General features: G+C 43.2%; 1 protein-coding gene across 1 annotated transcript; it reads left to right on the top strand.

Moving 5' to 3' along the window:
• The first annotated feature begins 3,279 nt into the window (after window positions 1-3,279).
• CUNH15orf48 (chromosome unknown C15orf48 homolog) lies at window positions 3,280-6,367 on the top strand. Its single transcript, XM_045582892.1, has 5 exons — window positions 3,280-3,518; window positions 3,646-3,707; window positions 3,813-3,901; window positions 4,788-4,848; window positions 6,092-6,367. The coding sequence occupies exons 2-5, from the start codon at window positions 3,672-3,674 to the stop codon at window positions 6,158-6,160; spliced, it is 255 nt and encodes an 84-aa protein (XP_045438848.1). The 5' UTR covers window positions 3,280-3,518; window positions 3,646-3,671; the 3' UTR covers window positions 6,161-6,367.
• The last annotated feature ends 4,883 nt before the right edge of the window (window positions 6,368-11,250 follow it).

Below are 11,250 nucleotides of genomic sequence, written 5' to 3'. Positions count from 1 at the left end.
GTATATGTATTGTGTTGATTTTGTAGTGGGGTGGTTGTTTTTGTTTGTGTTTAGGTTGATTGCTTTTTTAACTTTATTTTGAAATAATTTCATACAGAAAAGTTGTAAGAATAGCACAAACAACTCATATTCTTAATCCATATTCACCATTTTTTAACATTTTGCTATATGCTGAACAGACATATCTCATTTTTATTGCACCTCACTTCATTATGCTCCCAAGATGATGCATTATTTACAAGTTGAAGGCAAGACCCTCCACCAGGAAAAAGATTTACAATTCGTTTTATTAAGATATTGCAGTGGTCTGGAACCGAATCTGAAGTGTATCTGAGGTATGCCTGTATTTAAGAATACATATTATACCTAATACCCCTTCACCCCCTTAATAACTCAGTGCATATTTCTTATAAATAAAGTCTTTTCTTATATGACCACAGTGCATTTATCAAATTCAGGAAATTGAACATTGATACTATATATTAATCTATTGACCCATGACTTTCCTCCATTGTGCCAAGTAGCCATTTTTTCCCATTAAAGGATCCAGTCTAGGACCTATACTCCACTTAGTCATCCTCTCTCTTTACTCTTTTTTTCATACACACACACACACACACACACACACACACATACACACACACACACACACACTCACACACACACACATACACACACACACACACACACTCACACACACATACACACACACATACTCACACACACACTCACACACACACACACTCACACACACACACACACACACACATATTATTGATTTCAGAGATGAAGGGAAAGGGACAGAGAGACATCAATGATGAGAGAGAATCAGTGATGGGCTACATCCTCCACACCCCTACTGCGGATGGAGCCTGCAGCCCAGGTGCCATGACCAGGAATCAAACCAGCAACCTCCTGGTTCATAAGTAGATGCTCAACCATTGAGCCATGTCCGCTGGGCTGTTTCTTTACTCTTTACTCTTTAGCCTCTCTTAATCTGAAACAGTTCCTCAGTCTTTCTTGACCTTGGAGGAGTTTTTCGAAGAGTACAAATTATTTTATAGAACAGTGCTTCCTGATCTGTATTTGTCTGATATGGCACCATGATAGATTTAGGCTCCGCCTTACCAGTGAGCAGTATGTAAGTGCTGTGTCCTCAGAGATCACGTTAATTTTGACTGCTTTTTTATGGAATTGTTCATTTTCTCCACTGTATAGCTATTGTGTTTTCTTTTAAAAATATTTTTAAGGAGGTAAATAACATATACATCTTTATTTTCCATTATTATGAAAGCAGTTAGAATGCTAGAAAATACAGATGCACACACTTGGTATTTAACCTTCTAGTTCCTTATGCGTGCATAGATAAGACATGGTTTACTATGTAACTTGTTTTTCTCATCTAACAGTATCAGGTAAGCATCTCACTGAGCCTTTCTTCACAAGTATATGCAAATGAGACAGACATGGCACTGATAGGGCAGCTGGGAGCATGGGTCTCAGGCAAGTCATGCAGGAAATTACAAACAACCAAAAGGAGATAAGGGTCTGATCAGAGCGAAGTGCATGAAATATATGAAGTCATAAATGTTAAGTTGGAAAATTTTCTACTTTTGACTGAAGCCAGGACACACTGACTAAGATAAACGTCACTATTTGGGGAATAATTATTTATAGGTATATAATTCATCTAAGTTATTCTAACAACATGACCCCTCACTTTAGAGTAGTAGGGGGGGAAATAGCTAGGAAACTTGGAATTCTGACAGCTTTCAATCATATTCTCCATCAGTATTGGTTTTATAGGACAAGGCAGCCTTGAGCCTTCGCATCCCTGGCTGAGCACCCTGGCTGGAATCCCTCCTCAGGCTCTGGCTGGAGGCTCCTTGTTTTTTTCTTCCTAGGAAAGGTTTCTAGTTGTCACTCTGGAAGTCTAGTTCCCATACTTTGGTTCGAAGCTGAATCTTGATGTGAAAACGTTTCATCAGAACTTTGGAAGCCCCTGAGGACAAAAGCCATGTGTTTTCTCATTAAAATACTTAAGCCGAAACCTGTAGACTGAAAGGTCTCAGGTTCAATTCCAGTCAAGGGCATGTACCTTGGTTGCGGGCACATCCCCAGTAAGAGGTGTGCAGGAGGCAGCTGGTTGATGTTTCTAACTCTATCCCTCTCCCTTCCTCCTGTAAAAAGGTCAATAAAATATATATTTTAAAAAATCTATTACCTATTAAAAAATAAAATAAATGATAATGTCAGATCAAGGATTTCTTTGACTCTGTTTTCCCCCCAAGTTTAATGGGGTAATATTGGTTAGTAACATAAATTTCAAGTGTACACCTTTATAAAACATCTGTATTGTGTGCTCACCACAGAAGTCCAGTCTCCTGCCACCATATATTTACCCTCTTCATCCTCCCCACCTCACTTTCCCATTGGTTACCACCACCCATCTGTTGGCTTTGACTCTTTTAATCTGATGTGAGAGTGGCTCTGGACAGCTTCCAAAAGTTGTTCTTAATTGGTGAGAAAATTAAAATACTTGTTTCTAAGCACCTGGGAAGTATCATTAGCTTTCGCTGTGCATTGAGCAAAAACTCCTTTCTGAGCCACATTAATAGCCTCAGGAAAAGGTACACCCCCAGACCTGCCAAAATTGAGCAAATCCAATATTTGCTAAACCTGGTAATTAGGTATGCACTGATGGGTAGGCAGAATTAATTTTAACAAGAAGTATTTAATAAAGAATATTTTTCTTACAAAGCCTGAGCTGGGCTGACTACAACCTAATTCCTGGCATGTGGGAACCAAGCAGTCACAGTTCCACGTCCCTGAAAGCCTGAGTTGCAGCAGCCGGAGTAGGTACTAGAAGTTTCTGGTGGGGAGGGGAAGCTCCCCTGAGGGGATGACGGGCTTTGGGCAGCCACAGAGGATGAAGTGTCCTGAGTGGGTTCCTTTGGGGTTTGAAAGGTGGGAGCTGTACCTGCTAGTGTCATCCAGGGGAAGACCAAATCCCGTACTGACCTTGCCTCTCCCACAAGTTCATGCATCTGGGCATTCACTGAAGGGGGAAATGTGGCTTTCTGGGTGTAATTCTAATTTAGCTGCCTCTGGCTCTGCAGCTCCTCTTCCGGACCCCTTTTTAGAGCGCCGGTTTTCTCCCAGGCCCTGGCCAGCAGCGGTCCCCTGGTTCTCCGTTCCACCCGCTGGGCGCCCGGAGCGCCAACACCCAGCCAAGGCGGGCGCGGACGGCGGGTAACGATCGCGACGAACGGCAGGGGGCGCCCGCGCCCGCATTCGGCCGCGCAGGGTCTGCGCGCGCGGCGTCCTGCAGGGGGCGCCCTCGCGCCGGGCGCCGAGTGGGGAAAGCGAGTCAGGTCCCGCACGTCCCCGACCCGCCCCGTGACCAGGACGCCGCGCGCGGCCCTTCCGGGCGGCCGTGGTCAGCTTATAAGGAGCGCGGCCGCCGGGAGGTCATTGGCCGTCAGCATCCTCCGCGCGCCCCGCCGCCCCGCCCGCAGGTGAGCCCCCGGCGGAGGCGCTGCCCCGGCGAGTCCGTTGGGTCCGTTGGCGCCCGCAGTTTGGTCCCAGGGGCTGAAATTTGATCAACATCTTGGATTTTTTATTTTCTTTCTTTACTTACTCTAGATTTGGCATTCTACACCGCGGTCATCATGAGCTTTTTCCGAATCCTGATGAAAAAGAAGGAAGTGAGTATTTAAAGCAACTGAAAAATCTTGACTGAAATGTTTGATTTCTAAAGACGAAGCGTCGGGATTTACCCTGAACTTAATTCATTCAATGTTCTCTGTTAGCTCATTCCTTTGGCGCTGATCATGACGGTGGCAGCGAGCGGGGCGTCATCCTTTGCTTTGTATTCCCTGAACCAAAAGACCGATGTGATGTAAGTAGACATCATTCATAGAAACGTTTTTAGAAATGTTAGGATGGCCTTCCGTTTATGAAATGTATGATATCAGTCCCCCCGCAAAACAGTCCTGCGGAGAAGGTGGTCAGGGCTGGAAAGCATCCTGGTATCAGAAGACTTTAAATTATGGTATTTATAAAACTAGTTTGTTCCTTAATTCTAAGTGTCCTTTTATCCACTGGCATGCCCACTTCTCCTGCAGCAAAGTTTGATTTTTTTAAAACTTAAGTTTTGACATTTAAATGGTCTTTTGGGATATCAAAGTTAGGTCATTTTAAATGAAATTTTAAAAATGTCCAGTTTACTAAAAACAATAAAATAAAATTTCAGCGTACTAGAAAGATCTCTCCTAACGCAGTAAAGTTTGTAGACTTAGTTGTTTGCAATGGCCCTAATCTCAGCTGAGGACATAATAAGGTAAAACACCATGCGACCTGGAATATGAGGAAGAGAGAAACTTGAAGCTGAGCTCGTAGGGCGAGAAAGGGCGGCTCTGGAAGAGGGACTGGGAGCCCGCAGTTCTCCGCCTGCAGAGGTCAAACCCAGCCCTTCGGTTGGTCCTGGGGGCAAGGACATGTGTGCGTCCTCTTAGCCCGACGTCCACCCCTAGTGCTATTCTGCTTGGGAGAGCTTTCTCCAATCGAGCCCAGTAAATGCCATCCAGACCACCTGACCTGCAGACAATCCCTCATGTCTGAGCCAAACTGCGAAGCCCCTCTAAGGGATCTCCCATCAAGTGCAGTGAACATATGAAAGCCTTAGCATGCAACCTGGATCCGTCCCTAGCATGTGTATAGACCCGATATCAGAGTTGTTTAAATTCACCTACGTTAACATTTAATGAGCTGTCTTTTGTGTGTAGCATTGATCGAAAGAGAAATCCAGAACCTTGGGAAGCTGTGGATCCCACTGTGCCTAGAAAGGTATTGCTGAATTAAAAGTGATTTACGTTTAGTCAAGCCTTAGCATCATTGTCAGCAAAATAGATTTATACCTTTCTTTTAGGGTGCCATTTGGTGTGTGTAGTGTTAAAGAGAGTGTTACAGAGTTGTAGAGATCTAGTTCAGACCCTTGCTCATGATTCACAGGCAATTTTATTTTTAAATATATATATATTTCAGAAAGCAGAAGGGAGAGGGAGATAGGAACATCAATGATTACCCTTCACACCCCCTACTATGGGGGGAGCCCACAATCCAGGCATAGTCCCTGACTGGGAATCAAACCATAACCTCCTGGTTTATGGGTCGCCGCTCAACCACTGAGTCACACCAGCTGAGCTCCACAGGTGATTTAGACAACTTGGCCTCTCTGAGGCTCTCAATCTACAATATAAAATGGGTACAATAACAGGGTTAAGAGAGTTAAAGAAGATAAAATATAGGGAGTCCTTTAGCACCATGCCTGGCCTCAAATATTAATATCTCATTTTTCCCATTATTTATCTACAGTTAATATAAGGTCTATTATAGCTCATTACAGGAGTCCTGAAAATAGAAGTTGCATTTTAAGCAAAAGGAGCTAATATTCACCTTTTTGAGACTATTGCAAATGCTTTTTACATTTTAAATATTTTGGAAATGAGAAACATTTAGTCTGTTAGATTGAAACTATTTCAGTCTGTTGGGAAAGCTATTTTATTTTTAAACAAAACTTTCAAATAACTCAGTTTGACCTGGTGAGGACAGTTAGGATCTTTTAAAACTACCGACATCGCCTCAGTCCTGAGGTAATAGAAAAAGTGAGGGTAAATGAGAATCTCTGAATGTGAGTCCTTTAACTTAGTAATTACAGTGAGGAAACTGCCACACCCTGTGCTGGGAGCATTACATCCACACACAGGGAGCAGATTACTCCGCACACTCATAAAACCATGGGGGATTTAAAAATCTAGATCCCAAATGGAAGGGGCCGGAGGGATAAGACCTTTCTCTCTGATCCTGTAACACTCAGGAACCCAAGGGCTTTTGGTGGTTTAGTGTGATAGAAACCAGCCCATGTTACTGTTTTGTCTATGCTTTAGAGATGGGAAAAGGAGGTGATTGTTTGGCTACAAATGCTAAGATGATGCTTTTTCTAAAGAGGAGTGTGGACAAATCCCAAAGGAGGGTGTAGGATGAAGGACAGAACCTAACAAAATGCTTTATTTTGCTTTTTTTATTTAAGCTTATAACAATCAACCAACAATGGAAACCCATTGAAGAGTTGCAGAAGGTCCGAAGGGCAACCCGATGACCAGTCCTGCCTCCCTCTGCCATAGAGTGCTCCGTGAATCTAGCAGAAACACTTACGCACAAGTGAGATTATGAATCCAGCGTGCAGACATGCTTCTGCTACGTTTCTAGGGCTTGCCTACATTTTTGGGCTCTGAATAAGGAATTATAAAGTTGGTGCAGCAATAACCACAGTCTAAAAAAATAAATTTCTTGTTGTAAATTTGAATTTTGAAATATTTATGTTTATGATGCTTGAATGTTTTAACATGTATAAAGATTCATAAATTTTATTATCTATAATAAAATACCATTTGTATAAGATTTCTTAAAGGTTAAATACCTATTTAAATAGAGAGAAAAAGTCTTATGGGAGAAAGAAACATTTTAAAGCATAAATTCATATTTAATTAATATGCAGCACACATTTCTGTGTAAACTTTTATTCATCCATTAGAAATTTATTACACACCTGCTGTTAGCTGGGCACCTTTTAGATACAGGTGAGATAAGGCAATGAACAAAACCAAATACTGAACGGAGATGAATAGAAGATGGTGACTAGAGTGAGGGACAGTGAGGAAGAGATGGGGTGTGAGACACACACAAAGACTCTCCTGGGATTCTGCGGGGGAGTGGTAATGGGGGGTGTGCTGGGACTGGCCCTGGGGTGACCCTGTAAGTGTGGGAGGAGGGTGCACAGCACCCTGCAGAGCCTGGGGCCCCTTTACTCCGGCCAGTAGTGACTTAGAGACCAAAGGAGCCATCAAACCCAGCGTGCCCTTGTTCCCCTTTGAGTGTTCCATAAAATTGCTTTATGTTAACTTTTTAGAAATACAATTAAGATATAATTCACATACCATAGTATTCATCCATCTAAAGTCACAATTCAGTGTTCTTTAATATATTCACAAAGTTTTACCCCCACCTCCACCATTTAATTCCAGAATATTTTTATCACCCCCAGAAGAACCCTCTGCTCATTAGCAACAATTCCCTATTCCTGACCCCTCCGTCCCTAGCCCAGGCAAACACTAATACACTCTCTATTCCCATCTTTTTATGTGAATGGAATTACACATTAGGTGGCCTTTGTGTCTGGTTTCTTTAACTGAGCATAATACTTTCATCTGTGTTGTGTCGTGTATCAGTATTTAATTCCTTTCTAAGACTGTTTATCAGTTGATAGATAAACAACTGTTTATCAGTTTATGGACATTGGTTTTTTGCTTTTTGGTTGTTATAAATAATGCTGCTGTGAATAGCCATGTACAAGATTTTGTGTAGCCATGTTTTCTGTTTTTGTTTGTTTGTTTTTTATTTTTTTATTTGTTTTTGTAGCCATATATTTTCAATTCTCTTGGGTACATTAGACTATAATAAAATAGATTCATTAATTATTTTTTAACATTTTTGTTGATTTCAGAGAGGAAGGAAGAGGGAGAGAGAGATGGAAACATCAATGATGAGAGAGAACCATTGATTGGCTGCCTTCTGTATGCCTGCTCCTGGGGATCGATTCCATAATCCAGCATGTATCCTGACTGGGAATTAAACCATGTTCTCAATGCTCAGCCACTGAGCTACATCTGCTGAGCAATCATTAACTATATTAAATAAAGATGATAAATTATTTTTTTCTTAACTTCCCTTTGAATATAATAGAAATTTAAGAGAAGGGCTAAATTTTTATCAACTTCACAGCAAAATTAACTAGCTCTTGTTAGAGACTTGGCAATTCTGAAAGGACTAAAGCAAAACTACTTCCATCAACCCTTCTTGCTTTCTTATCACTGAAAACTTTCCCAGATGAAAATCTCCAATGATTGATCTCAAGGAATTACAATTACCAATTAGGAAGCACACTTTTATTTGCTTAAGCTTCTCAAGTGTGATATGATACCATTTAGGCAAATAAAAACCAACAGTTGTGATGGTTGGTCAACTAGAAGAGCAAATTTGTGAGGGATGACTGTGCCTTTCAGATTTCAAAAGATTTACTTTAATTTTGGTTGTGTTCTTAGCATTTTCCCTGAATGTCTTATTTGGAAAAATTTTCAAATATGCAGAATTGAACAATTGATACAAAGAATACTCTCTCTCTCTTTCTCTCTCTCTCTTTTTATCAGTTAACATTTTCCCACATTTTATGTATCTCTGTATATTATGCTCTTTTATTTGCTTATTTTTAATTGATTTCAGAGAGGGAAAAGGAGAGAAAGAGAAACATCAATGATGAGAGAGAATCATTGATAGGCTGCCTCTTGCATGCCCCCTACTGGGGATTGAGCTTGCAATCCAGGCATGTACCCTTGACTCGAATTGCACCTGGGACCCTTCAGTCCGCAGGCCAACACTCCATCCACTGAGCCAAACCCACTAGGGCTATATTATGTTCTTTAAAAATGAATTATTTGAAAGTAAGTTACAGACATCATAAACTGCAGGGGTCCTCAAACTTTTTAAAGTGGGGGCCAGATCACAGTCCCTCAGAGAGCTGGAGGGCCGGACTATATGAACTATTGTACTAATTCCTACTGTAACACCTCGGCTGCGCTCACTGCCCAAAAAACCTGGTGGGCCTGATCAGACTCCTCTGCGGGCCGCATGTTGCCCACGGGCCGTAGTTTGAAGACGCCTGTAAGCTTTTTATGTCTAAAAGAAAGGACATCTTGGCTGACTAATGCCATTATCATTTCTAAGAAACTGAACACTATTTCAATAATATCACCTAACCTATAACCCATTTCCGTTTTCTCGAATTGCAATGTCTTTTGTGACTGTACTCTTCAGTCTGTAATCCAACTCGGGGTTCAGTTGCCTCATTTGGTTGTTAGGTGGTTGTACTGAATACGCACGCAATAAACACATGGTCACAAAAATGACTTCAAAGAATCTTGTGTTGAACTGCTCTCTTCCGAGTTTCATCTGGATAAGATTCTCTTGGATTGTGGACTTTGAACTTTACAAATTTTCATGTAATTTAAATAAGTACAATTATTGAGCATTCACTATGGGGCAGGCCTTGTGCTGGCCTCGAGGATCTGGCATAGGAAAGGGAGACACCTACAAGCAAAGCTATGCAGTGACCGTGAAGCAAAGATAGAAGTGAGCACAGGGCGGAAAGGGAAGCTTCTCGAGAAAGATGGACCCTCAGGACCAGCAAGTCTAGTTTCTTGGAAAGGCAATAATTAGAAGTCAGCAAGGCAATGGTGAGCAAGACACTGGCAGAAGGAGAAGATGAAAAAAGGATGCATTTGAGAGCAACTGATGAGAAGACTTCCAGGCTTCCTGGATCTGTCTGGGGGAAGTCCAACATGACTCCGAGATTTCTCACCTGATTCGTTGGGCAGGTGGTGGTGCCAAGACAAAGAATACAGGAGGAAGAAGGAACGGAATGCTTAGGGAAGGGTGGACCAGGAAGAAAATGAACGAGACTCTGGAATAGTTATGTCAGAGAGCTCAGCGAGCTATCTAGGCAAATTACTTCTGGAGAACTGCAGAGGTGTGAGCTGCAGGTGGTTTGAGTGGTGGTGAAGCCAAGGGCATACAAGAGATCGCCGACGGAGGGAGAGAGCATCTGAAGTGAAGTCTGAACAGAGAGGAGCGTCGTCAGAGGAAGAGGATCTGGGCCCTGATGGGAGTCGAGAGAGACGGTTAGGGAAGGAGCCCAGAGAGGAAGGGCTCTTCCCTGTCAGTGGACTGTTCGTTCGCAATTAAACCCATTCAGCTCGATGGCTTTGAGCCTTGGGCAGACATCTCTAAGTCTCTCTCACGTAAGATGAGAAGTAAGCTTTCTGAATAAAAAAAAGTTAAAATCATATTACATATCACTAAAAACTGGAGTGAGGTCTACTTACTTATTCATCACACTTTAGTTGAGAATGAAATTACAGGCTCTGAAATCAGACCTCTGTCACCCATGCTCTTTCTACCTAGGTTGCTTTGGACAAGGCTCAGATTCCTCACCTGTAAAATTGATTTAGTCTGGCCCCAGCTGGTTTGGTTCAGTGGATAGAGCGTTGGCCTGCGAACTGAAGGGTTCCAGGTTCAATTCCAGTCAAGGGCATATGCCCAGTTGTGTGCTCAATCCCCAGTAGGGGGCGTGCAGGAGGCAGCCAATCAGATTCTCTCTTATCATTGATGTTTCTATCTCTCCCTCTCCCTCTTCCTTACTCTCTGAAATAAATAAAAATATATTTTAAAAAATTAAAATTGGGTTAGTTTGTACCTGCATGGGTGAGTTGTGAAGACTACCCTATATAATAAAAGCCCAGCGACTGAACGGCCGAACGACCAGAACAACCAGGCAACCAGTCACTATGAAGCACACTGACCACCAGGGGCAAATGCTCAACGCAGGAGTCAGTGCACTCCCACAGAGGGAGCACTGCTCGGCTGACCGGGATGAGCAGCTGCTCCTGTGCAAACCCCGAGCCCATGGGCAGGAACCTGGGCCGCGACCATTGTCTCCTTGCCCCAGGCTCCTTCTCACTCCCTGCCATCTCCTCCAGATGCCCGCAGGCCACACAACACCGCCGCCAGGCTCACAGAGCTGACCCTGGAGGCTGGGAGGCAGGTTCATGGCCACCGTGAGACTGAGGCCCACTCCGCTGCCTCTCAGTGCAATTATCCCTGGGACCGGCCTCGACCGGGTCCCCTGGAGAGGCGAGTGCTCCGGCTCCACAGAAGATGCTGGACCAGGGAGCAGCTGCTCAGAGGGCGGGACAGCAGCCACTGGGCTGACCTGGCTGAGCGGTGCTCCCACAGCGGGCTGATCCCTGCAGGCCACGCCCCCCACCAGTGCACGGATCCCATGCCCAGGCCTCTGGTGTAAGATAATGGGAATAAAATACCTCACGTGGTACTTAACAGGTACTAGATCAATATGAGTTCCCTTCTCTCTTTTTAGGAAATTATTATCATTATAAAGTAAAAGCTCTTAGAGTGTTTAAAATTATGTTCTTCCATGAGTGGGAACAGTGCCTGCTTGAAATTCACACCTACCTATTTGCGGTGACTGGCTCACCTTTGGTTCACAACACCCCTGGTAAACCTTTGCAAGAGCACAAACACACCCACAGATAAGTGCATCTTGCATTCACTCTCGCT

This window comes from Pipistrellus kuhlii, unplaced genomic scaffold (assembly GCF_014108245.1).
Source record: "Pipistrellus kuhlii isolate mPipKuh1 unplaced genomic scaffold, mPipKuh1.p scaffold_m20_p_1, whole genome shotgun sequence".
NCBI lineage: Eukaryota > Metazoa > Chordata > Mammalia > Chiroptera > Vespertilionidae > Pipistrellus > Pipistrellus kuhlii.
The sequence above is the reverse complement of the archived record's forward strand: the minus strand, read 5'-3'. Positions and strand labels throughout refer to the sequence as shown.

Excerpts from the sequence above, each read along its gene's own strand:
- CUNH15orf48 (XM_045582892.1), top strand. The coding sequence starts at position 3,672 with ATGAGCTTTTTCCGAATCCTGATGAAAAAGAAGGAA. Across the intron at positions 3,902-4,787 it reads AACCAAAAGACCGATGTGAT|CATTGATCGAAAGAGAAATC; the intron begins GTAAGTAGACAT and ends TTTTGTGTGTAG. Across the intron at positions 4,849-6,091 it reads ATCCCACTGTGCCTAGAAAG|CTTATAACAATCAACCAACA; the intron begins GTATTGCTGAAT and ends TTTTTATTTAAG.